The sequence below is a fragment of the Rhipicephalus sanguineus genome, chromosome 1 (genome assembly GCF_013339695.2).
Source record: "Rhipicephalus sanguineus isolate Rsan-2018 chromosome 1, BIME_Rsan_1.4, whole genome shotgun sequence".
Classification (NCBI taxonomy): domain Eukaryota; kingdom Metazoa; phylum Arthropoda; class Arachnida; order Ixodida; family Ixodidae; genus Rhipicephalus; species Rhipicephalus sanguineus.
Window position 1 is genome coordinate 247031106 of NC_051176.1, and position 27842 is coordinate 247058947.

General features: G+C 44.4%; 1 protein-coding gene across 3 annotated transcripts in view; it reads left to right on the forward strand.

Moving 5' to 3' along the window:
* LOC119376275 (mitochondrial import inner membrane translocase subunit Tim21) overlaps window positions 1–23794 on the forward strand; it is a 115137-nt gene extending 91343 nt beyond the window's left edge. Inside the window, exons 1-6 of one of the 3 annotated variants that reach the window (XM_037646185.2) lie at window positions 13964–14179; window positions 14929–15187; window positions 17161–17223; window positions 17849–18011; window positions 22454–22562; window positions 23625–23794. In XM_037646185.2, the coding sequence (XP_037502113.1) occupies window positions 14929–15187; window positions 17161–17223; window positions 17849–18011; window positions 22454–22562; window positions 23625–23750 (720 nt within the window). In that variant the 5' untranslated portion in view covers window positions 13964–14179 and the 3' untranslated portion in view covers window positions 23751–23794. Of the gene's footprint in view, window positions 1–13963; window positions 14180–14928; window positions 15188–17160; window positions 17224–17848; window positions 18012–22453; window positions 22563–23624 lie in introns of those variants that run through there. The other 2 variants (XM_049410975.1, XM_037646189.2) reach the window with 2 other exon arrangements.
* The last annotated feature ends 4048 nt before the right edge of the window (window positions 23795–27842 follow it).

Below are 27842 nucleotides of genomic sequence, written 5' to 3' on the forward strand. Positions count from 1 at the left end.
GCGGAAATGCCTGTCTAGTGTAACTTCGGTTTCCCTGCATGGCTGTGCGATCATTTATCTGTTAAAAACATGAGAGCCCGCTTTGCCGACGCATGTCGTGTGATGATTTTTATTCTATATCTGCGCAGGCACCATGTTTTTGTGGGTGTTCATGCGCTAAACCTGTGTGCATATTGCATTCCCCAGCAATTAACGAAGCAGTGGTTGATAGTTCAGCGCCTTGTCTGTCCCTCATGTTTGTTCCCGCCATAATAGACGAAACCAACGCGCTGTGCAACTTACATGCCGCAGTATGTGCCACACTATGGGCATGACAGTTAATGGCTAACAAATAACAGCGCGCCGAAAACGGAGACGTACGAGTGAGACACGCCGTGCGCTGTGAAGCATACAGTGCACAGAGAAGTGGCTATATGATGACTCCGCTATTGTGGTCACTCACCAAGCCATGTTTGAAGAGAACTATAGGATCATAGCCGCGGTGAGCTTTCTTTTTTTCTTTTTTTGTCCACTGTGTTTGTCATTGGGTTAATGCATTCGCTGATACTATGCTGTTTCGTAATTGGCTGATGCTGGTAAGAACGTATGTCCACTTGCACGAGCAGAAAAAAATGTCGCTAGGCAATGCTTATCACCTGCGCATACGTGTGTATCGGTGCGGCCAGCAGAATTGTTCTTTCAGCTTTTTCCAACAATCATAAACAATTGTCGCTTGCTCACTCTCAGACGACCTGACGTGAACGCTCGTCGTAGCCATGCGCGCGTGCGACGCACTTTTCGGCCATTTGTTCATCGAGCGACGACGAAGACGTCTACGTTTGCACGTGATGGGAGAGAGGCGAAAGGTGAGGAAAGGTGGGTACGCCCGCGTCACAGTAAACATCATCATGCTTGTAATGGCGTTCAATTACAAACAGGCAAGAGTCATCTTTTCAGCAGGATGTTTTTCAGATGTAGATAAAAGACAAAGGAAAGCGAAGAAGGTTAACTGAGTTGCGCCTGCGGTTTGGAACCCTGCCATCATGATGTGCGGGGGGAGCAGCGCGAGCAACAGGACAAAGCGGACAAAACACAAGTAAACCTCGCATTTACTTGGGTTTCCTCCGCTTTGCCTCGTTCCTTGCGCTGCTTCTTATGATGATTAGTCACAAGCCTGTCCAGCTGTCGACCTTGCTGAACTTGCCACCCTACGCTGAAGAAAGGGTTTTTTGTAAAACCTATCGCAGAGTAACATTACGCCTATCACTATTTGTCCCTTAGACATCTTGAAAACAGCGCACATTACGACGCGGACAACAGAAGATAGAAGTCTTGTCCTTCTATCTTCTCTTGTCCGTTGATTCAAGATGTTTGAGAACTATTACCAATTAGCCCAGCTGTCAATTATTCTACACTTTGTCCCAGTTCAAACGCTATACCTCCATACCTTGCAGTTAACTGTTTTTTTCTTCATATACCGCAAACGTTTCTTGCTGATTTGGACTGTTCAGCAGTTTTTGCTTCCATCAGCATTGAATCCTACATCTACTAAAACTGTATCACTCCCTACTCCTGGCGCAGAACGACGTGTGGTAGCAGCATTTTTTTTTTTTTTGGTATACACATATCCTTCTTGGACAGGAGCCGCCTTTATTGCTCCCACAGTAACGCTACTTGCAGTTAATTGTACTCCACTGGTGTCTGAAGCTGATGATGATTATCGTGTTTACTGTCATACCCTTTGAAAATTGGTTGCGTCAAGTATTTGGGTGTTGATCATCGCATAGTAATCTGGCTATCATTCTTCTGTTGTTGTTGTTGTTGTTGTTGTTGTCTTTCCTACAAATACTCTATCTTTCTCAACCGCTGACCAGTTGATACTTTCATCCGCTTTGAATTCTAAGGCCACGCCTTGTACGGGGTCTTGGTGGGCGAATATCCTGGCTGCTGTCGGTGTTTTCGCGCCATCTGCCGAATATGCGAACAGGCTGGCGGCGAAGGCGGTATATATGGATGCACTTGCTTTATGAGACCATGCGAGCAACGTAGTGTGCAAGACCGCGAAGAAACAAGCGGATAATGCACATTTAAGTGCTCTAAACAGAGGCGTAGCTTTATCATTTTCCCGAGGGAGACGACCCAGTCGGCGACGACGACAACGATGGGGAGAGGCGTATAGCGTGTAATATGCAAATTTCGCTTTAAGAACGCTATAACTGATTGTGTGTCAATGATGGTTGTTTACGAAAGAAGATTGGCAGATAAACACGAATATTTTGTCGATAAGATAGTTATTTTTTTTTTTTTGCTTGCAATGTGTCATCTGCATCCGGAAACTCCCTCAAGAGGGCGGGGGTTGTCAACCCTTCAATACATCTACCACAGCTTATTGTAAAAAAAGTCAGCGCAAACGACACGGAACACAAGAAAGGAAGGACACAGTACGAGCGCTGGGCGAGTTGGAATTGATGCATATTGTAAAAAAGTCAGCGCAAACGAGACGGAACACAAGAAAGGAAGGACACAGTACGAGCGCAGCGCTCGTACTGTGTCCTTCCTTTCTTGTGTTCCGTCTCGTTTGCGCTGACTTTTTTACAATATGCATTAATTCCAACTCGCCCACCTCTCTACCTTACTACCACAGCTAGGCTGACTATCTGTCAACCGATACATTTGCGTAGCCAGGTAGGGGTTTTGGCAGGTTCAGTTACACCCCCCCCCCCAGAAATAGTTAATTATATATATATTATCGGACGCGTAATCTGAAGGTTGTAGGTTCGTTCCCTACCTGCGGTAAGTTGATTTTTCATCCACTTTCATTCATTGCCATTTATGTCATAATTACTATGCTACAGTTAAAAGCTACCAAATAATGTCTCCTATATACCTTCCTTAGCTTCAATTTCTGTTGGTTTCATTGGGTTGTGTCTAACAAAGAAACGAGCCATCGATCGATACCCCTCTTTCGTTTATATATATATATTATATATATATATATATATATATATATATATATATATATATATATATATATATATGGTGTTTCAGCTAAAAAGCACCAAGTAATAAAAAATTAAGCATAGGCGCTACGCGTCTGCAATTAGTGCAGTATTGTTATGAGCCATATAGAGCACGTCAGAACATTTTTTTCAATCCGCCAAGCTCGGCAATTAACAAAGATTGCTTAATGAACTTTTTAAATAATAACTCTAGAGAACAGTTTTCAATACAAAAGTTGTAGCGCTTGTTCAGAAACACTGATTTTTTCAATCTGTGCTAAGATAACTCCCCTGCTTGATTTTTTTCCGGCCTTTCTTTGAAGCGCGCGAATTTTAAAAAAATACCACGTGACTGCCGCCAAACGCGCGGCGCTTTCAGTGCCCTCAAATGTAAGTTGAACGAATTATCAAAGGCTGCTTCGTGCACGAAGATCGGTGTAACAGGTTATCGGTGACTGCGATGGACGTTAAGCGACAAAATGAGCATACCGTTTCAACAACAACAAATAAATATTCTTCAACAAAAAAGCGGCAGCCACGGAGCAAATGCTACATGAGACCGTAGGTAGCATTTGATGTAGGGTAGGCATTTTTTTTTTCTTTTTTCGCACCAATGAAGAAACACATTGGAAGGGGCGAGGGTGACAGCGTGGTGCAGGACCGAGATAAAAGATGCACTCACACGTGACGGCCGCTCTTCCATACATGTTGTTTTTTGTTTTGGATGGTACGCCTCTATCATCATTTAGCGTCCATCGCAGTCACCGGCAGCCTGCTCAATCGACCTTCGTGCACGGAGCAGCCTTTGATAATTCGTTCAACTTACATTTGAGGGCACTAAAAGCGCCGCGCGTTAGGCGGCAGGCACGTGCTATTTTTTAAAATTCGCGCGCTTTAAAGGAACGCCGGAAAAAAAATTAAGCAGGGGAGTTATCTTAGCATAAATTTAAAAATTCGATGTTTCTGAACAAGCGCTACAACTTTTGTAGTGGAAACTTTTCTCTAGAGTTACTATTTAAAAAGTTCATTAAGTAATCTTTGTTAATTACCGAGCTTGGCGGATTGGGAAAAATATTCTCACGTGCTCTATATGTCTCAGAACAATACTGCACTAATTGGAGATGCGTAGCACCTATGTTTAATTTTTTAATACTTGGTGCTTTTTAGCTGAAACACCCTGTATATATATATATATATCTATATATATATATATATATATATATATATATATATATATATATATATATATATATATATATATATATATGCGCGCGCACACCGGGTGTCCCAGCTATCTTTAGCCAAGGGTTAAAAAATGCAATATTAGAGGCAGGCGAGTGAAATCAGTTGCAAATTGCTGACAGCCACCTTGCGCACTACATCCAATGTTTTGTTTTGTAATTAATTAATTTGGTAATTAAGATTATTTAACTAAATTTATAAATATTGACTTCAGGCAAGAAATGCGACCTGCAAAGTTCGAGAACGTCTTCAGAAAACCCCATTGCATTATTCGCGATAAAGAAAGAAAGCCCGCGAAATACAAAAAAAGCACGTGACTAGCGCATTCTCGCGCAGCGAAGGTGCTTCTCTCAGCCGTGGTTTGAGCGAACGAAATTAGCTGTGGCCGCGATCGCCGGCTCTGTTGCAGCGGTAGGCCGACAAGTTGGTGGTGGTTTCTTGGCCCGCGTCAGCCAGTTGGCGCGCGTGACGGCGCAAGTTGTAGCGAGCGCGGGCCAACAAACCACCGTTAACGAGAGAACGAGTGCAGAGAGAAATAAAGCAAGAGAGAAATTCTTGGCGTAAAATTCTTTTTGAGGTGGGATTCGAACCCATGTACCCACGATCAGATGGTGAGTATCAGGTGACATCAGATCTGTTGAAAGACGGTGGACACATCGTGTTAGAAAAAGTGGCCACCCTGTATACGAAATGTCTCTTAACGGTAAGGGTACCAGAATCTTGGAAGAATGCTAATATCATCTTAATCCATAAGAAAGGGGATCCCAAGGGCTTGAAAAATTACAGGCCGATCAGCTTACTGTCCGTTGTCTACAAGCTGTTTACAAAGATAGCAGCTAATAGAATTAAGACATTAGAATTCAATCAACCAAAGGATCAAGCAGTACTTCGTGCAGGCTACTCGACAATAGATAAAATTCACACAATCAGGGGATGGAGAAATGCGTGGAGTATAAACAACTCCTCTATATAGCCCTCAGATTACGAGAAGGCATTTGATTCGGTCGAGATATCAGCAGTAATGCAGGCACTACGGAATCAGGGCGTCCACGAACCATATATAAAACATACTTGAAGAAACCTACCGCGGCTCCACAGCCACTATAGTCCTCCATAAAGAAAGCGACAGAATCCCAATGAAGGGTGCAAGGCAGGGAGATACCCAATGCTCTTCACCGCGTGCTTACAGGAGGGCCCTAGATTGGGAAGAGTTAGGGATACGAGTTAATGGAGGGTACCTTAGTAACCTGCGATTTGCTGATGAGATTGCATTGATGATGAGGTGACCCAGGAGACTAATTGCAACTCTTGATTACTGAATTGGAGAAGGAAAGCAGAACGGTAGATCTGAAAATAATATGCAGAAAACTAAGGTAATGTGCAACAGTCTCGGAAGAGAACAGCGGAAGAGAACAGCGAGAACAGGTAACGGGGCACTGGAATTTGTAAAGGAGTGCGTCTACTTAGGACAGGTAGTAACCGCGGAGCCGAACCATGAGACTGGAGTAACTAGGAGAATGAGGATGGGATGGAGCACATTCGGCAAGCACTCTCAAATGATGAATGCTAGTTTACCACTATCACTCAAGGGGAAGGTATCTAACAGCTGCATATCTTACCGGTACACACCTACGGAGCAGAAACCTGGAGGCTCACAAAGAGGGTTCAACTGAAACTGAGGACGACGAAGCGAGCAATGGAAAGGAAAATGATAGGTGTAACCTTAAGGGACAAGTAGAGAGCAGAGTGGGTCAGGGACCAAATGGATGTTAAGGACATCTTAGTCGAAATGAAGAAGAAATGGACATGGGCAGGGCATGTAGCGCGTAGGCAAGATAACCGCTGGTCAGTAAGAGTAACTGACTGGATTCCAAGAGAAGGCAAACGCGCGAGGGGGAGAAAGAAAGTTAGGTGGGCAGATGAGATTAAGAAGTTTGCAGGTATAACGTGGCAGCAGCAAGCACAGGATTGGGTTCATTGGCGGAACATGGAAGAGGCCTTTGCCCTGCAGTGGGCGGAGCCAGGATGATGATGATGATTATAATGATGATTCACGATCGGAAGGCGAGCATCGTAACCACTCGGCTATCCAGGCACGCTAGCAGAGCAAAACATAGCCTTGTATAGCATAGCATAGCAAGGGGTAAGAAAGGGAGGTGGGGGTGATGAAGAGGAAAATGAGGAAGGGAGAGAGTAAAGCATAGCATAGAAAGAGAAAGAAAAAAGAAAAAAACTGAAAGAGAAAGAAAGACAGAAAGAAAATGAAGTGGAAGCGAGAAATAGAGAGAAAGGGGAAAAAGAGATAGAGAGATAGAAAGAGCGAGAAAGGGAAAGAAATGTATATAGATAAAAAGAAACAAAGAGAAATAGACAGATAAAAAAGACAGAAAAAAATATAGAGAGGAGACAAAAAGAAACAAAACGATGAAGGAAAAAAGAAGATGAAGAGAAACAAAGAAGGTCACCCAGCTCCGCACGTCCTTCAAGCTTGATGCCACTAGTGCGAAGCTACCTAATTTCTTTTTTTTTTTTTCAAAACAAGCAGCGACTGCTCGATGGGCATATCCGGGTGTACTGTACAAGCTAACTTTAGCCATGTTTGAGGCGAAAGAAAAGAGCAAAAACTCATGCAATGTACGGTTATGAGACTCGTACCGTGTTCGGTCATCTGTGTTTCTCTGCCAGCCACACAATCCTAGTGTACTAATTACTACATAATCAGTAAAACAGATAATTATTATTATATACAGCTGGCAGTGGCGTATCAACTCGTTCGCGCGCGCGTGTGTGTGTGTGGGGGGAGGGGGGGGGGGGCAAGCGTCGCTGACTCTGTCCGCCGGACACACACACACACACACACACACACACACACATATATATATATATATATATATATATATATATATATATATGGAGAGAGGGAGAACTATACATTTACTCTCAACTTGACGTGATTTTTTAAATACAGAGTGATAATTTACTTTTCAAAACTGTTGTTTGAAATCAAGGAAGAATCTGCACAAACAGATTGTGCAGGGCCGCCCTATACCGCGACAACACAGCAATGTTTAATAACATTGTGAAAAATAACCGTCAATTTTAATAAGTGCAGCCCGTGACATTTAACCTGTTCTTCATCTGAGCATTCTCTCTGCAAACTTCGCAGTCTCAGTTTGGCGTTGTAAATACAATGAGTATGAAGAACCTCCTGACTCTAGTACAATAAACTCTCACTTATTAAACAAAACATGCGGCTGACAATGCAAGGTACTTCGCAGAACTCTTCAGAATAAGCCGAGTGCCATCTCTTTTTTTACTGTAAGGACCCATTAATATAAAGTCTTTCTGAAGAACTACAAAGCTCAGTCGATTAGTTTTTATGAAAAGCGCATTGAGCTGTTTGTATATATAAGATTATGAATTACTACAAATTTATATACCAGGTGTCGTTCCTTGCCCTCCTACTTTTCCCAGCTCGGGTGGAGGGTGGACGGGAAAGCGGTGAAGTGGCCCTTTACTCCTCCCCTCCGGCCTCTCCAAGTAAATACGCCTACGTGAACTGTGTAAGCTCAAATTTTCTTTGAAAAATGTGGGCGATTATAACAAACTACCCCGCACTGTTTCCTTCCGTACAGCTGTTAATGATTGGTCGAAATTTTCCAGCACCTGCTCGTAACAATTAAGACGCAACAAATGACGCGTAAGTGATCCGCCGCGTAATGACCGCTTATGCACGACTATACGCCAAGAAAAAAAAAACAGGAAATGAAAACAAAAACAGCATATACTATTTTCAATACGGCATATTGTTGGCGATTGGTTCTTCGCTATTCGTCAAAAATTTTCGATGTGCCATAAAATTACCTCCTTGTTACGCGACCCCACATGTCGGCGAAAACTCGCGGTGTTCAAATGAAGTGTGCACAATAAACAGCGCATTGCTATGTTGAACAGTAAACTTTTTTTTGCGATAGCCACACAGTGTCTCATTCTGAACGTAATTCAAGAAGGTTGCCCGCCAATCACATTGGCAGCGGCTACTTTTAGCAGCTGGCGCGATGGATTCATACGCGTATAATATATACTTTCAGTTAATGAAGGAAAGAAGATGGCTTTTGAGGGCTCGTTTTTTCTTTGTTAGACACAATATTAATGCGAACTAACAGACAATAATGCCAAGGAACGTATAGGAGATGTTATTTGTAATAATTGGAATATAAATGTGAAGAAAGTAAAGTAGACGAAAAGATAACTTGCCGCCGGCAGGGACCTAACCTGCGACCTTCGAATAACGCGTCCGATGTTCTACCACTGAGCTATGGCGGCGGTCATCTCCCCGTCCACTTTATAGGGTATATATGTGCATTTACACCAAGGAGTATTAGTCAGCGCCGATCGCAGCCAAGGCGGCGAGTGTGGAACACTCTTTTTCTGCCTTTTTGGCGTCACGTAGCACGTGAACTTTTTACGAGCTGGCAGCTGACCAATAATCCCTCGAGGCATAAAGTATGCCAGAACGAGGCCCTTGCTATGAAAGAAGGAAAGAAGATGGCTTTTAAGGGCTCGTTTTTTCTTTGTTAGACAGAATATTAATGAGAACTAACAGACAATAATGCCAAGGAAAGTATAGGATATGTTATTTGTATTAATTGGAATATAAATGTGAAGAAAGTAAAATGGACGAAAAGATGACTTGCCGCCGGCAGGGACCGAACCTGCGACCTTCGAATAACGCGTCGCTACGGCGGCGGTCATCCCCCGTCCACTTGTATATATGTGCATTTACACCAAGGAGTGTTAGTCAGCGCCGATCGCAGCCAAGGCGGCGAGTGTGGAGGACTCTTTTTCTGCCTTTTTGGCGTCACGTAGCACGTGAACTTTTTACGGGCTGGCAGCTGACCAATAATCCCTGGTATACTACCTGAAGGCATCAAGTCTGCCAGAACGAGACCCTTGCTATGAATGAAGGAAAGAAGATGGCTTTTAAGGGCTCGTTTTTTCTTTGTTAGACACAATATTAATGAGAACTAACAGACAATAATGCCTAGGAAAGTATAGGAGATGTTATTCAGAAATCTCATCTCGTTAAGATGAGATTTCTGAAGACCAGTCCGTGTGCCTGCACTCAATCATCAAGGAACTTGAGGCAGAGAGTACCCCAGTACACCAAGTTTATCCTACACTGGGGGCTCGTTTGCAAGCACTCATCAGTCAATGGGGTGATCCAACGCCGAGGTCTTCGCATCAGATGTCACAAGTCTGTTGGACCTCCTTGACGAGACTGACCGCTTAACGACTGTCGCAGACTTTCACGGATACTACGCGGCTGTCGCCGAAAAGTGGAGACAGACATCTGAGAGGAACCTATGCGATCAACTCCAGTACACTAAAGAATCGTTTTGGTACTGTGTTCAAATTGTGAATCCAAACGTGAAGCATGAGCTGCCCTGCGCGTTCGCATCGTATGCGCCTATTTTTCAATTAGTGCTTCTTGAAACTGACGACATGAGCCATCTCCTGAGCGACTTTGCGAACTATCAGGGCTATGAAATATGTAACATTGTTGGAGCCCTGTCGTTTTGGAGACTGTTTCACAATGTCCAGTGGCTAGGGCTTTCTCGCTGCGCGCTGCGTCTTCTGGCGCTTCCTGTTTCTTAGCGCTAACGTTGAAAGGGAATTCAAAGCTAAGAGTCATCAATCGAAAGGAGCGCGCTTCGATCACTGACAGCAACCTCGCAAAGTATGCTTGAGTGTTTTACAATAAGCTTTAAGCATAAGGTTGTTAATACGCACAAATGCAGGTGTTTTGTGTTCAAGTATTTCGCTTGTGCCTATATGTTCTTGTGCATCCAAACCTTATAGAAAAAAATGTTCATCGTGTGTTTTTACGTCTTAGTATTCAGATATGAATTGACCTAAGATTTTGGGGTTTTGAGGATAATGCAAAACTCAGAATTTCGGAGAATTGCGGATTTACGAGAAATGAACCCCGATAAACGCCGAATTTCTGCCAAAAATATAAACTCCGATAAACACCGACCGATTTTCAAGAAAAATAAACACCGAAAACACGGAGCCCTATTTATCGCCTTGTTTTGACGTGCCGCCGCGATCACTTCAGGCTGCCATATGATAAGCTAGTTGAAGCAGGTTAATCGAAGACTAAAGCGGGAACCTTTTTTAGCTCCCCTGGCTCGGCACAACTAAAATACTCGACACTTCTGCACACTCGTCAACTCACGGCAGCCTGGATATGGAGCAGTGGCGATACTAATCGTTTTCAAAGAAAGAAACTAACTTTCTTGAAAAAAGAGAGCGTTTGATCGGGCTATAAAACGTTTAGTGGTTCCCGCCCTATTAGCGTCGCCTATTACGTAAAGTTCAGGCCAGGAAGAACAAAATAAAATCATGACAGATGGCTCTAACATTATAGAGCCCCTGATGAGCGGTAGCCTCCTCTGCAATGCTTGAGCGCAAGGCGCGAAAGTGCCGCATAGGCAGCCCGCAGCGCAGAGAGCCTACAGTGCGTGGTCATGAGCACAGTCGTCACAGCAGAATCGTAGGACAAATTTCATTACATAATTACGTGATTACTGCGTTCAAGTAAAACTTTGCCTCATTTGCTGGTTTCCCAATCTGCAGCCGACAATGATCACTGTCGAAAGTGAGAAAGGGGGGGGGGGGGGTCTATGACCCCCTTGCTCCCCCTCCCCCCCGTTAGATACGCCTATGACAGCTGGGCTAACGTTTTCAGGTACACCTACACTCAATATACTGTTCAATGGGGAGGCGTAGGTTTCCCAATATCAGGGGTGTTGGGAAGGTGGTTTCCAGCCGAAATAACTGTCATTGAGAGTGAGGTACACGACATAATTAATGTGGCATTGCTGTGATCAGAATTTGGAGGTTTGCTTGTGCAAGGCTCATTCCAGCATTATAGCGCACATCTACAACAAAATACGGCCGCTAATTATGGTAGATGAGGTATATGCCGCCCAGCGGGCGGAGGGGGGAGGGTCGAGTACCAATCCCCATAGGCGTGCGCAGGGCTCTACGTTAGCGGAGGCAAGATTCACCGCAGTGGTATAGTTCCGGATGAGTAGAGGTATGGGGCAGACTTGACGCCCCCTTCGATGATTAGGGGGGTGCCTCCTCCTCCCCCCCTCCCCTTTCGTGCACGCCTACGCTAGTCCCCCTTCCCCTCCGTAACTCACGTCACTGGTTGAGTGACAATACGTTAGCAGTTTCCATTGCTTCCCTAACTCCCTTTTCCGTTTTCATCGTTTGCGTTTATTCGCGTGCATACCCCGCAGATAATCTGCAGCAGGGCTGTAACTAAGGGGGTGGGGGATTAAGGGGGTTCTGACACCCCCCGAAATTTTAAATGCGAAGCATTTCTTAACGAACCTTTGGCACTTTGAGCTTTTCTATCTATCTATCTATCTATCTATCTATCTATCTATCTAGCCGCCTACGTCTGGACGCTCTCATGATCGCCACTTTAACGTTGTGTAGACCAAAATTGGCATGGGAGGGTAAGACGATTTGACGAATATGACTGTCGGGTCATGACATGAATAACGTGAAAGTCCTGTCGCGCACGTCGCCAAACCCTTTCCTCTAGACCTGTGTGGCACATACCCGTTTACCACGGGCCATGGTGTACGGGTGTGCGACACAGGTGATTAACAGTTTATATCTACCCAGGAACAGCGAGAACAGACATTGGTAACTTAAATGCGAGAGCGTTAAGTAAAACCGACATCGGCAGCGTTGACCCGACGAATGAAAAGAATAAAATTAGGATCCCAGCAAGAATCGAACCCAAAGCATTCCGCGTGGCAATCAGGTGTTCTACCACAGAGCCACGCTAGATCTATAAACTGGTTTGGAAAAAACAGCCTGTGCAGGCGTAATGCCAGTGCAGCGTCAATTGTGGCTGTGGCGGTGGCTATCTAATTTTGCAAGAAAGCAACAAACATTACATATGTACTCTTACGATACAGGCGTCATATCAGATTAACGTCTGTGGTTCCAGTGTTGGCTCCGCTTTTATTGCAGTCTAATAAACATTACATTTGTATTCCTATGATTCAGCAAGCTATATTGAAGCATTACTCGACCCCGGAGAAATATATTAATGAAAGTTACGTGTGATATTCACATCATGACATCGTAAAGTGCACTTAGTCCGCCAGAACGACGCAGTGTCCTCTTCATTTCTTACGAGGCTGGGCGATGGCCTCAGGCTGACCGAGGATGATGACAGATTGATTGACAGCCGCTTTGTAGACTACGCTACGTAGGCCACATACGCCCGAGTAGTCTACGAATACAAGCGCTATCCACTGATGTTGGTCTACGTAGCACTGTCCAGGCCTATCAGCCTCGACGGCCTATACCTCACCAACGCGAAAGGTGACTTAAGGTTCTGACATGTCGCCGGCTCTATCGACAGACAATTTGTCGACGAAATGACCGAGGCATCCACGATTTCCAACAGCTGTACTATACCTTATACTTCACTACACATGGACCCCTCGTCACCGCGATCACGACCAGGTCCGATAACAAGTCACGACCAGCTGCTGGTGCTCACTGATCACGATGATGATGACCTTGTTCAAGAACTGTCAAGAACATCTTCCACACATGCACATGGGTTCATGAAACGTGCGTGCGTTCTCCATCATAAGGGACAAGTATAAGCCCTTCAGCTTACCGCTTCTGGTGTTGGTAATACCCACGTTGCCGTTGGCAGCGTTACCCAACTCTAAACTGGTTATATAACATATATGCAGCTCTTCAACATATATGTGTGCGTATAAAATTTATACAAATCTTTAGCGTCATTTTGTAACGTTTCGCTCAGTAAAAAAAAATTACGCCACAGTCACCTTCCCGCCGCATGCTTCGCATAACATCGACTCCCACGGTACGTGGGATCTGCCGAATTTTTTCATGCTTTAACTTTTCGGGTGACACTAAAAAACTTGCATGCCCTCACAGCGACCACCACTTGCCAAAGTTAGCCGTTCTACACACAAACACCCTGAGAAAAAAAATTCATGGGTACGGCCCTGATCTGCAGCAAACAAGATCAGCAAACAGGTGGCTGCAAACATGGTGGCCTGCTATCGTGTACATAATATTGTATTAAATGCCTGAACAGCAGTCTGCATTAATAGCCTGATCTTACCACTCAATGAAACTGGGACACGTTTCACCGGTTTATTGCGTTATAGGCTTTCCGCAACTACCGACTCTGGTTACTGTTTATATTTCCCGCCATACGAACCGGCCGTGCTTGGATAGATGACAGAACTGTAACTGTAAGCCAACGTTCTGTAAGCGCTGACTTGCTCAAGGCGGATGGTACCGATTCTGCTTCTGTTCGATCATATGAAAATCTGTCACCACAGCTGTGCTTAAAGCGGCTAAAGATATTAAAGTGACGGAACGACTTTTCTGAAGCGGCTATTGTGGTCTGCTATCAACAGATGGTGCCACCTCCCTATTCTCTTTTGCCATGTTTCCATGTGGAGTACTCCACGCTCTAACAGGTGTAACAACCACGCAACTTAAAGCAGTATTATGCTTAACTTTCCACCGAGTTTGCTGCAGCACTTTGATCAAAGCTTTTTGATTTCTCGTGTTTTCATGAAGCGAGTGTTTTCACTTGTTTTCCTTCGAAATAATCTTGGTGAAGGTTTCGTGCTGTAGCTCTATCGCAAATATTAAACCTACATCCGATACATCCATGCGTTTCTGAACGCGTTGTAGGCATGGTTGCTCGCAAACATGGTCTGCATCGCCGAGAAGTTCGCGCACTTTTCTTAATTAGCTGATTTTTGCGGTCATTCCTAGTCCTCGTTATGCTGTGTCTGCAGTTGTTGTGCCTGTGTGAATACATTATCGTTTCTTGAAGTTTCAGCCGTGTTTTTCGTCAAGCGCTCGATGTGAGTAGCGAATACCACCGTCGTAACCTTCTGCGACATTGCAGCTAGTTTAATTGTTTTGATCGAGTTTGATTATGTGTAATCATGTACTTCCCGCATTCGGGCTGTCTTGGGCAAGTAGAATTTAAGCGTGTTGAAGCCCTTTTGCGGAATTCAGCACTGTTTTCGTTACTACGTTGAAGTAATCATGGTGCCAGCATGTTCGTGAAGGCGTGCTTCTTGTCTTCCACTGCTTCATTAGTAAGATCACCGATCAGTGTATAATAAAATGATGTTGTGGAAAGAGTTGCTGAGCTTCTCTTTGTGCTTCTCTGCTGTGAAGTCTCCTGATTTCGTGCGTATTTATCTAATCTAAAGGGCTACCTCTCTAACATTGCAGACATTTGACTTTGGGTAACTAGTGAGAAATTTACCAGTAGGGCCCCCTTATTTCCAAAAACCAGAGGACCTTGCTTGCTTTAAGGCCTGGCAAGGCTGCTACTGGTTTCCTCTGACAGTTTCGCTGAGCTGTTGCCGGCGTCTGTACAGATTAGGTGTGGATAACATTTCCTTGGTGTAACCTGTTCGTGTAGCGTCAATTTTAGATAGGCTCTTCTATCGTGTAGATAAGCTCACTGATTTAGCTACATTCGCAGCTACTTAATATGCGTAGCTCTGCGCAGATTTTGCTGCTTGTATTAGCACTTGCTTGAGAGAGTAAACGTGTGGTCTTGTTGACAAATTTCGTGTGTTATTCTCTCTCAATCCAGATGACACTGACCTCCAAGGTTCATGTTCTGGTTACTGGCTGCAAAGCAAAAGGCTTCAGGAACATCTCAAGCCTTGCGCACCGCTCTGTAAATGGACAAATACAGACAAGCGAGAAAGATGGAGCCCTCCTGAGGTTGGCTGGGCTTCGACCTACGATCTTGTGGCTTCGACCAGCATCAACAACCACTAACAAAAACACCAATGCACTATCTGAGGCCAAGGATACAGATGGAGGACAGCTTACCTTAGGCCAGAAAGGTGTGGAACTTTAATGTGGACCCAAGAAGCTGCCCCCTTTTTTATTGTACTCTGTGTTTACAGTCATGTAGTTAATCAAGCAAGCATAAGTTTGCAGTTTTACCCCTAAAGTTGGGTGATAAAAGTGGTTGCCTCAGATTGCTGCTGCTGCATTTGCAACTGTTACATCTTCATTTCCATTGCATCTGTGGATAATTGTTTGTGCTGTAACTTTGAAATGCAAGAGTTGACCTATCAATCTGTCAAATAACTAGTGTTTATCAAGTCTGTGAGCTGCAGGAAGAAACTGACAGCCGGCTCGTTTTCACTAGTCAAAAGTTGTTTTCTTTCCCGTAACTGCGCAGAATTTTAAAAAATTGTGTTCCTCCTAGGGTTGCCACCTTTTACCGAAAAAAAAACCGGCCCTTATTCGGGGGGGAGGGAGGGGGGAGTTAACAGGAGATTAAAATAATGTTGAACAATAGACGCTATGTCAATTCTTCGGCATGCAGTGCCATTTAATGTAACATTGCTTTCATTGAGCCAAATAAACCCAATGCACAAACAAAAGCAGCACACTCAGCTAACCAACTAGCCTAATTGCTGACATAAAAGTACCCGTGATTGGAATGACGCTTCGCTTATTAGTCTGAATGTGCTGCACTGAAAAGGAACCACAATGCTTCGTCCCTAAAAAAAGCTCTTATTTGCATCTGAATCCAATAGGCCAGTGGCATTATAGACACAAAGGAATGTTAAAATGTACCTAGGCCACAAAAATGTCGGATATTCATGTACCATACACGTGCAATAATATGCTCTATTCCAATGATCGCTAGACTTGAAGGGATCCCAGAAAGTGCTTGTCTAATAGCGTAAGAGTTTTGGTGATTGACGATAAATATTTACCGTCGTAGTTGTTGGACAACGCGGTCAGTCCCCGACCGCGCAGGTGGAATTCTTCAGTCAACACGTGCGGTCAACACGGAGAAGAGTAAAAAAAATACCCGGGATACGATGAGCAAAAAACCGGCCAATGACGGCCGGTCTTAGGTGCGGACCGGCGACCGGCCCCTTGTCTAAAAAACCGGCCCGGCCGGTCCAAAACCGGGCAGGTGGCAACCCTAGTTCCTCCAAATCGGAAGGACAGCTTTGCAGTTGAAAAAAAATGATGAAACATGGTGCAGTGAGGCTCAATTTCAGAATCAAAACTTATTTTTCTTCAAGAACAAAGCTTGTTTGCTGAAGAACATATGCGGGTTTCCTTTGTAGCTTTGTGCTACCGCCATGTGTATGGTGCTCCCTTTGCTCCTGTGCAACTTCCTCCATATTGATGCATTTTATGTGTTTGCCAGAAATATTAATGAACCTGCCCCTCCCTCCCCACACACGTACCCTAAAAAAGGCTTTCCCTCAGAATGAACATAAGCCTCAACTCAAGCGTAATTTGGTTGTACTAACCTACATGGGACTGATTAATATTGCCATTGCTGACCCGGACAGTCTCATGTTCTGCACGCATCACACTTGCAGCTGGCAGAGGCTGTGCAAAGTGAATAACGTGGCCCGGGGTGGTAATGGTAAATGCCCATGCTATGGTAGTTCAGTGGCAATGGGGTTGCACTGTGAAACTTGAGGACGTGGGCTCAATTCCCATGATGGCTGCATTTCAGTGAGGGTGAAGTTTAAAAACGGCCGTTTACTTCGGTTAAGCCACATATTAAAGAACACCAGCTGGTCAAAATTTATCCTAAGTACATCACTAAGGCATGCCTCATGATCGTATCGTGGTTTTGGCAAGTAAAACCCCAGAATTTAATTTTTTGACATGCTGTTGTACACACTACAAGTTCCTGTGTCTTGCACAGTGCATTGTATTTGGATTCTCTTGTGCAGTTCAAGGTTGTAGTACCACCATGATGGCACAGGACTTTTCTGTGTTTGTTGACGCACTCTGGAATATTTTCATCAGATCGCCATTGTTTTCTTTCCAGTGAAGCAGAGCACAAAAGACGCAAGTTACTTAGGTGTGATACTTGCAGGGCTCGGAGTTACAGGTGAGCATGCTCCTCATCAGCCTATCGCTTTAGCCATGTACACCCTCGCAACTTTTTAATAATATCGCATGAGCATTGACCCCACAATACTTTTTGTAGGTGTTTATCATTCGTTGATATTGTATTCCTGAAACATTCGCTACTGCTCTTGGGCTAGAATGTCAACACTTCTGTATGTCTTCAGCACCAAGGATGCTTGGTGTATTTGCTATAAGGGGTATACCTAAGCAGGTCATCTTTTATTGTGTGAAGCAATGAGATTAGCAGTTTAGCCGACAAAGCTTAACATAAACTTCAGTTTGGCAGCATTAGCTAAGAACTGCTTTGCTAAGTTTAGCTGCACTTGGTACTAGAATGTGAATGTTCTCATGCAAGCAGGCAATTATAAAGAAGCAACCAATCATAGGCCAAGGCAATCTGCATTGTAGTTAGCTCTTGCTTTCAAATTGTATTTGTGCCGGTGGCTGTTTTCGTGATAGTATGCTAGCTGAACAAATATATTTCGTTTTTGCTTGGAGCATGTTATCAGTTTGAATTCCAAGGTTTAAGTATGTGCAGCATAACCTGCATTTCTTTATACACCACTTACCCTAGCAAATATCCTGTGTCTTGCTCATCTGTGCAGGGCTCATGTTCTACACAATCTTCCATGAGCTTTTCTCGGGACATAGCCCCAACTCTGTGTACTCACGAGCTCTGGAACGCTGCCGAGCTGACCCCCGAGTAAAGGCTGCTCTCGGTGAACCTTTGCAAGGACATGGGGAAACAACAAGCCGAGGACGACGCAGGCATGTTTTTTTTATGTGTGGTTTTGGGGTGACCCTAGATTAAGCAGGAGGCCATCGATTGAGACTGGGAGAGCAAGGCTGAAACACATTTTTTTGTTTTCTTGAAATTGCAGACATATATATCTTTCATTTATTTAACTTTAGCAATAACAGTACTATTACTGTGAGTGTTCTCATGATCAAGAAATTGGTAACTTATAATAACATTGAAAAGACATAGCGAGCTTCTTTTTTGCTGTTTTGATATGAGATTTTGCATTCTCTGCTGTAGGCAGTGCAGTAATATTTGGCTCACATGTTTACATGAGCCTCGTCTACAGATTCCAGCACTTAAATTTACGCAAGCCCCGACACGGTGGTCTAGTGGTTATGGCGCTCAACTGCTGACCCGCGACCTCGAATCCGGCCGGGATTCGATCTCACGACTTCCGGGTTTAGACAGTAGCTGCAAAAGGCATACCGCTTCACATCCTAACCTTACGTCGAACCATGTTCTGTTGCACGATGCTCTTCTAAACTAACCTTCCATTGCAATACATCGTCGCCCGCTATTTACCATTGTGATTATAAATACACATGAGGCATCAATACCGTGCTGTTTCTGCGCTTCCTGTGTGATGCTGTGCTGCTTCCCTCTGCTCATTTCCTTAGCCACAGGCATCTCTGTACCCTTCTCAATTGCATGGTTCATTTGTTTTTGAAAGAAGCAAGGCAGAGACGTAGCGGTGCTTCATTACACAAACAAAAAGCTGATTGCACCTTTCAACTGTATACAACGGGAGTGGCCCAAGTGCGTAATGTTCTTTAGGAGATAACTGATATTTATTCTCCAACCAAAGTTACGAAGACACGTAAAAACCCGACGTTTCGGAACCAGCTCGGTTCCTTCCTCAGGGGGGACTGCGGCGGCTTGGCAGCGGCCTCTTTAAGGCACTCTCGCGGCGGTTAACGACCCCACGCATTACCGAGGAGCGTAGCCCATGCGCATACACCGGGGGGAGAGTTCCGAGTGAACGGATGGTATTTTGAGGGGTCCTCTGTATATGCCACGACTCCAGTAGTAACCTCCTCCTCCACTTGGTTTCACTTTCGAGGATGGCGGTTCCGTTGAAGTCTATTCTGTGGTCAAACGTCTCTGCGTGCTCGGCGACGGCGCTGCGTTCTTTGTTGAGTTTACGGACGTCGTTGACGTGTTGCCTAATCCGTTCGGGGAAGTTTTTGGTCTCGCCGATGTATGACGAGGGGCAGTCGGCACACGGTATTTTGTAAACGACGCCGGGCGCCCTGTCTTTTGTTGGTCGGTCTTTCGGGCGGGGAAGGAAGCGGCCCAGCGTGCATGAAGGCACGTGTGCGATGTGCACGCCTTCTTTCCTAAAAATCCGAGCCAACGCCTCGCTGGCTCCAAGGCCTCCGTTGTGTCCACATTACTTCAGAGAGCCAAAAAGATATGTTCCACTGACACGGAACGCCGGAAAGAAGAGGCCCGCGTAATTGCGGACCTCAGAAAAAACGGTTATCCCAGAAATTTCATTCGATCCGTCGCCCGCCGCGCAGAGAAAAAGAGGTTACGCGACTCCCAGCCAGCATTGACGAACAGCTCTCCAAAACGCGTGTCGGTCCCATACGTCCAGGGAGCCAGCGAGGCGTTGGCTCGGATTTTTAGGAAAGAAGGCGTGCACATCGCGCACGTGCCTTCATGCACGCTGGGCCGCTTCCTTCCCCGCCCGAAAGACCGACCAACAAAAGACAGGGCGCCCGGCGTCGTTTACAAAATACCGTGTGCCGACTGCCCCTCGTCATACATCGGCGAGACCAAAAACTTCCCCGAACGGATTAGGCAACACGTCAACGACATCCGTAAACTCAACAAAGAACGCAGCGCCGTCGCCGAGCACGCAGAGACGTTTGACCACAGAATAGACTTCAACGGAACCGCCATCCTCGAAAGTGAAACCAAGTGGAGGAGGAGGTTACTACTGGAGTCGTGGCATATACAGAGGACCCCTCAAAATATCAACCGTTCACTCGGAACTCTCCCCCCGGTGTATGCGCATGGGCTACGCTCCTCGGTAATGCGTGGGGTCGTTAAAGGCCAACTCCGGCGATTTTTTGAGGTCGATGGATCTCAATGAAATTCGCTGGGTACGTTCCTTTGCACGTTTCCGTCATTTATGCCAAATTACAGGCTTGAGACATGCGCAGATTGTTTGCAAATGAATTTTAAAGATTGTCTGCAAACGCCCTCCTGGCTTCCCACAATTATTGGCAACATTGCGTCTGTGACGTCAGTATTGGCAAGCCGACGGAAGTGACGCAGCCGAGGGCACCGCTAACTTCGGCGCTTCGGCCGCTTCTGTTGTGCACAAGGCGACAGACAGCGTTAGTTTGGCCGGCGCTTCTCTGGTCGTCCCGACTGTCACAGTTTTCATACTCCGCGCCGGCGTGACCGGCATGCCTTGCACGACTTCCGGTTCGTTCGTAACAACGTCTACGTCATACGTAGACAGTACACTCGGTCGGGTTTCGGTTTCGGTGTTACGCTTTTTTGCTTATTTAAAATTATTCTCCAATTTGCCGAGTATTTCTGCTATCGGGCCCGTAACAGGAGCGTCTCAGGAACATAAAAGCACCATTACTTTGACATGGCCAAAAAATCGCCGGAGTTGGCCTTTAACCGCCGCGAAAGTGCCTTAAAGAGGCCGCTGCCAAGCCGCCGCAGTCCCCCCTGAGGAAGGAACCGAGCTGGTTCCGAAACGTCGGGTTTTTACGTGTCTTCGTAACTTTGGTTGGAGAATAAATATCAGTTATCTCGTTTACTTACCCAACCAGACAGACTTCTGTCTAATGTTTACCTTCAAGTAATGTTCTTTTACAGTGCACTTATTGCTTATAATGCATTATGAATGTGGTCTATCATGCGGATTTAGTTGTGACAGTAGTATGTCACAACTACTGGAAACATTTCTCTCGGAAGTACAAATTTTACGCTTTTATATATGCACCGACCACTGTTCTGAACAAATGCAATGCCAATTTCATTGACAAAAGCAGTTCCACGATGGTGACTGTATTCTTTTTTTTTTTTTCATCCCTCAAGTAATCAAGGCATTTGGCTAAAAACGGTGTTACTTTGTTCTCAGTGTTGTCACGGCTCCCATGTTGGGTGTGCAGTGGCATGCAGCAGCGGGAAGGCACCACAGAATGACGGCAAAAAAGCAGCAGCTAGCAGCCGATATGCTAGGAGGCAACTGGTTTTAACAAAAGATACGGCACTTACTGATGCCACTTACAGATGCCAGTCTACATTTTGAATATCCCCTTTTTTATTTTCTTCTACCTTGTTTCCCCATTACCCTTTTAAAGGGCTCATTAACAACCTCCGATATATTTTTAACGTATCAAGTAATATATCAAGGCACGCTCCCTGCTCTTCCGCCTCGCATGGCGAGGAGGAGCACTAGCCAGCAGGAGAGACAAGTCGGTGAACAGAGCGTAATGAAGTAACGAAGGAAAGAACGAATCGAGGAAGGGCTACATTTCAATAATCAAATGCATGTAACTCCGTTGCTATGGCACCATCTTGAAAAATTCTTGCGGATACGTGTTCGCTGTAGACTCGTGCACAATTGCAATGCCACAACTAAACTTCGACCTCTGGATGGTTTAGGGGCCTTTCAAGGATATTGAGCTTATTGCACATTTCTCCTTCATTCATAATTAATTGTACATTTTATATTAAAAATATACTGTAAAATCCCAAGCAAGCGACCCTGCCTGAGCGAGCAGCACCCCCCTTCCTTTTTCAGGAGGTTTGAAATATGCGCCAATGACTGAGCAAGCCCCCCCCCCCCGCCCCTCCTGCCGTTTTAACTGTTTCATTCACTGTATTTATGTGCCCGACAAGATTGTATAAAAGCTGGCAATGCATGCTATTCAATAAGGCATTTAATTAGAAGCACGGGTGTGCATTCTTTATTCTTAGCGGCTCTTCCGCCACCATCTTGAATTTTTGGTCCGCAACCGAGTAAGGGCCCCCCCTCCAAATCTTGTCGGATTTTCTTTCACCTTAGGGGGGGTGCTTGCTCGGTATTTTACGGTAGTTACTTTACCTTATACCTTTCCTTGGTTTGATTGTGCATTGGCTTCATGAGTATATTCAGGTAGATCGGTGCCAGTGTTTGGCAACTGATGTCACTAAATGAAAGTCAGAGGGGCAACATGCCTTCCATGATACTGGGAAAATGTGCAATATTCTGTTGTTTCATGATGGTGGAGTTGAACTTTTCTATTCTTAAACAAAAGCAAATCCAAAATTATATCGTGACACCACGCAAAAGTGTTATCTCTAGCTGCCGTAGAGTTGCATCTCTACATAACAGTACAATGGTAACTTAGTATAAAAGTATCAAATTATCATTATTGTGCTTTTTTTTCACCTCCAGGCATGTTAGCCACATGGAATACATTAAAGATGGCATCAACTACATGCGTATGAAGTTCTACATCAAGGGGCCTAGCAGATCTGGAACTGTACATCTTGAAGTCAGAGAGGTACGTTCAACACTCTATTTCACAGCAAACGTAAAGTGTCTATAGGCATACATTCTCTGAGCATTTAGCTAAATTGGAGCTGGACACTATATCGGGCTCTCTCAACCTTTTTGCCAGTCCCCTAGACACCTATGTAGTGTTTGTTAGCCCAAAGAAAGACTACTCTACTACTAGCACTTCAAGAGTAGTGTTGCTTTCATGCATGTCATGCATCATGCTTGTGAAGTTCGTCATTTGCCACTAATACTTGTGCTTTCAACTTTGTTTCATCAAATACAACTGAGCCTGCTTATAGGGACATTTTTCATAGCAAGGGTTTGAAACATGCAGTCTACATGGGCATCCTGAATGTTTGATTTCTCTGTCTAATTTACCCTTAGTTCGTTTGTCCTCTCAGGCACACTTGTCAAAGTCTGGCCTGTGCGGATCTATGTTTTTTTTCTTTCTTTAAATATAAACAACCAGTGGAAGGAACGCTGCACATAGAAGAGAAACCACATGGACGACCACTGTGTGTGTGTGGTTTCTCTTCTATGTGCTGTCGGCCACAAAAGTTTGTGGGGTCTGCAGTGTGTGGCGGAGTGATGGAAAACTGCGTTGCTGCGCCACCTACCGTCACGTGGCGTGGTGTTGAGGCTATTGGCCGTTGCCTCCACAATTAGCTCCACCAGAACGTCGTTGCCGGAGCTAATCGCAGAGGCCAGGGCCGATAGCCTCAACAATGTGATTATCCTGCATGCTTGTACCTATTCAGTAGGCAGCTTCCATTAGAGTGAACTTGCAATTCTTCTCCACTATCCCTACAGTGCAAAAGGAATAACAGAAACCTTCTTCCTTCATCTCAGTCTTTTACACTGTAGGAATAATGAACCAGAACCCACTACCCCACTTTACCATTCTCCCAAATGTTGCTTTCTTTTTGTAATATGTGGAGGCTTGGCCTTACGTTGAATATAGGGAATTCCTCACCATTCAGAGTACCATAAAATGTGCAAAATGTGCAAAATGCTTGGAGACATAGCATCATTAGTTCGCCAGCTCAATTTTTCCCTTTCTTAACAGGACAGTCACAAGAACTATGAGTACCGCTACCTGTTTGTTGATCTTGATGGCCACCCGAAGCGGACGATCATTCTAGAGGACAATAGGGAAAGCAGGGGCTCCAGCAACACATTTGATGTTATTTAGAAGCAGCACTGATCATCTCAACCATGTATGTGTAAATCCAAAAAGAAATGATAATAAAAAAGTGTGCTTTCCTTATGCCACTTTTCTTTTGCTGTGTACAAGCTACACAACTTCTTTTTTTCTGCTTACAGTGCATTAACGGACATAGACAGCAGAGTTGGCTAATGCCATTGATGTTGATTGCTAACACTTGTTTTTCATAATGCTTAATGCTTGATGCCAAGCATGAAGCATTATGAAACCAAAATCAAGCTGAAAATCAAAATCAAATGAGCTAGGAGTATCCGCATACATCACTGCATCCCCGAGGCTATGACCAAATTGCTACGGTCTGGAGCTGAAAGAAACAAATTTATGCTGGTAGAGTGAAACTTCATCGAGCAATCAAGCTGACTACACTGAGAAGAGCTCCGTTTTTCACGGAACCTTTCTCGCGAGGTGAAATGGGTCACGTTAGGGAGCTACAATGTGCTGAATGGTAGTCCCCATTGTAGGGAGAGCAGGGCTCAGTTCAGATAAACTGGTCAGTACAAATATAGCGGTTGCGGTCCTGCATGGGGGTGAGCCCGCGAATTGGCAGGTGTGTTTTGGTAGTTTTTTCTAAACTCCAGGCTGTGTGCTACACGAAAATGGCAGTGTTTAAAGTGCTAACTCTCTGTAGGCGATGGCATATGTAGCTACCGTTCACACCGTAACTACCTAAACTTGTTGAAAATGAAAGAGTAGTTGCGATCGAATGGGCCATATATATTGGTAATTACGAAGCGATAGCTGCAGGATGGTAAAGCAGCTATGGGGCTAGTTAATATCACTTCATGACTGTTCACGATAGGACAGGTGGAGAAAAGACACGCACAGGGTGATGCGCGTACTAACAACTGATCATCGTTTTTCCTTTCTTTCTCTCTTTTTTTTGTGTTGTACATAAGTAAGTGTCTAGAACGAAAATAAATCACTTGTTGGTACGCGCCTGTGCACCCACACATTAGAAACGGGTCTGCCTTCGTGTTTTTATCTCCAATATAAGTGTGGCGGAGAGTTGGTTATAAAGCGTTTTGGAATGCGAAAACGACAGGAAAGCGCTTTGGCATAGATTGGCTGCCCAAGATGACAATGAAAATTGTATTCAATATGGAATGAATGTAAACGGTCAGTTAGTAGGACTTTTAGGTTTCTTCTATGTGCCTGTGCATGCAGTTACATATGGGACGTTTTTTTTTTTAACAATAGAGATTTCTTGTAAAAATTTTACGACAGTCATGCTCCAGTTGCTTTCGCACACATACTCTATGTCGAGGCGGAAATACTTTGCCACATCTAAAATGACATTGATGAGACCGATTAACAAAAATTGTTAACTTTTTAATTATTGACTTGAGGGCAGTTCATATCGGAAAGTTGTAGTGCGTGCCAATTTATGACTTACCAATTTTTTTAGAAATCACGAAAGTTGCACATAATTCAAGATATTCGTCATCAAATTTCAAGGGCGAAATCGAAACTGATCGCGCCCACTGTGCAGGAAATGCGGCCTCTTTGTTACGTAAGACCGGAACTATACGTGACTGCATGTGATCCATGAACAGCAATGCTTTTGTGCAAAAGTTTATATGCAGATGCCAGATGTGCAGTTCCATTGGTTTGAAAGCACTGCCACATGTGCTGTGCAAGGCAGTGTACAAGGTGTTTTCTACTTATTTATACTATTGCCAATTTTTTATGTGTCCAGGGAACCTTAAAATGTGTTCTGAGATCACATGGTTTTACGAACTACTTCATCAGCTGGGACTGAAGGCATCATAAAAATGAGCATATGCTGATTGAAGTACTGGTAGAGCCAGAAAGTGAAGTGCCATCAATTGAAAATCGTCAACATCAGTGCTCAGATAGACTGCCGTCAACCTAAAGATGCAATAATTGTACGGCAGCTGCTCATAGAAAGTTGCACCCAGAGCCAGCCATTTAATATACTATGTATTGATCAAGATACCCCGGCTGCCTTTGTGCCAGACCAGCTTTATCTGGAAGAGCAAAGTAGTAGGTTCTTAGTGGTGACCTCTAAGTGAAAATAAAGTACTCTTGTACTATCATGGTGACTGAGTGCATGAAATTATCAACATTTAAGTAGTGACAACTGTGTCTGCTTCTCCAAATAGATTTCACTAGGGGTGTGTGAATATTCGAATATTTGATTCGAATAGTTTGGCATTCAATTCACTTTGAAATTCACTTTTACGATTTGAAATATTTGAACAACACAAAATTTCATAAGTAATTTGAAATCAGCACAAAGAATTGCATACCTGTGCTAAATTTGGTGCAGAAATAGACAAGTTCGTTTCAGTTTCCACGTCACCCCATAGCGCTCTTTTGCAAATGCTGCACCAGTGTGCTAGTGTAGTGGCCAGAGCATGGCATTGTATGAGGCCGATCATGTTGTTGCAATAGAGTGCTAAAATTATACTGAACAAAACCACCGAAAGAAATTGGCAGCCATCACAAAATTGAGAAGAAATGCCTAAAAGTAAGGAAACCCTGCATTATTCTGGGTTATCCTTATATGAAGCACCAGCAATGAACACTGTCAATCAGTTGTCATTGCTCCTTCCAGTTCAGAAAACATGCTTAGAAGATTAAACTATGATGACATCAGCACTAGTGTGTCTCGTGATCCGCAGTTTTTGTTGCCTGGAGGAATTGTGCTTTTCCCCGAGCAGACCAAGCAGATATGCCTTCTTCATGAGAACATTAAATAACTGCAGATGTGGTACTGTCAACTTTGTCAAGCAATGATGGTGTACAATGCATAAATTTCCTGTATATTATTTACTGTACAGAAAACTTAATTTTTCATCTCTGGTTGGTGAAATTTTTTTTTTTTTTTTGCAACAGTCAGTAATTGTGCAACAAGTATTCGAAAATATTCAAAGAATATTCTATTCACTTTGCACTTGGTTTTTATCATTCGAATTCGCTTTGAAGTTGAAAATTTGATATTTGCACAACATTAAATTTCACCATATATTGCTTCAGCAGCATTGCAAAAGCTTTATTAAGGAAGGCTGTACAATTTGCTAACTTACACATTGGGAGGAAGAGGGAAAGAAGACGGGCATAAATCAATCACATACACTATGTAAGAAGAGTGAGATAAAACTTTATTGCATGTCCTCGCTGGGGGTCGAGGGAGGCAGTGGGGTCGGGAGTTTAGGAACAGCACATCAAAAGTTGAGTTTTGTGAAACCTTTTATGGATTTCTGGGCTGATAATCTCTATGTGAGGCCACTTTCACGACCTTTGCCTCGGAATAAGGCCAGCTTTTGCTTGTAGGTCCCTAGGCTACAGACAATCATGGCGAGTGCGTCAAGGTGGCATGCATAAATCCAGGTTCCTTTTCCGCCCGCACCCACGCATTTTCCCTCTAGCCCATCACAGAGTACGGCACGTGGGGTGCTACAACGATCTTATCGCACTTGGGATTTAATACGGCACATCACGGCGACGGCTACAAAAAATAGTGACGTTTCACTTAGTGAACGCGTGGTTCGCATGCAGTGGTGTGAGTGCAATTCCCTTTTTATGCATGAAATGTTTTAGTAACCCTTGGTTGTTAGTGCTGTAGTTCTAAGGCAGTCTCCAGGGTACACCTTGGCTTGGAGATGACTCCCGGTGTGGCCCTCCCTGGCTATGCCACTGCCGTAGTACCTCCGCCTGGCCCTCTCCTCCGCGACGCTCCTCCTCTCTACCGAAGTGTCAATGAAAGTTGATCAGGACCGGTGTATCTAAGAGTGAAAGTAAAAAACAGTGCGCCTGATCACTAGAAACAGGCAAAAATTTGAAAGAAACCGTCGACGTAGATGATTAGCAAAATCAATAAATCAAATATTAGACGACGTTATCGTGGGGGCGGGAGTGGCGGGAGCACCGCGAGAGCTCCACATGTGTGTCGAAGACGAAGAATCCGTTGAGTGACTGCCAGGTGATCAGAAGGAATCATTATTAAGAGCATAAGGCGACTGAAATGTGAACTAATGAAGGTGAATTAAAGGGAATCAAAGCACGGAAGGGTGATCAAGCAAAATGCGAATTAAC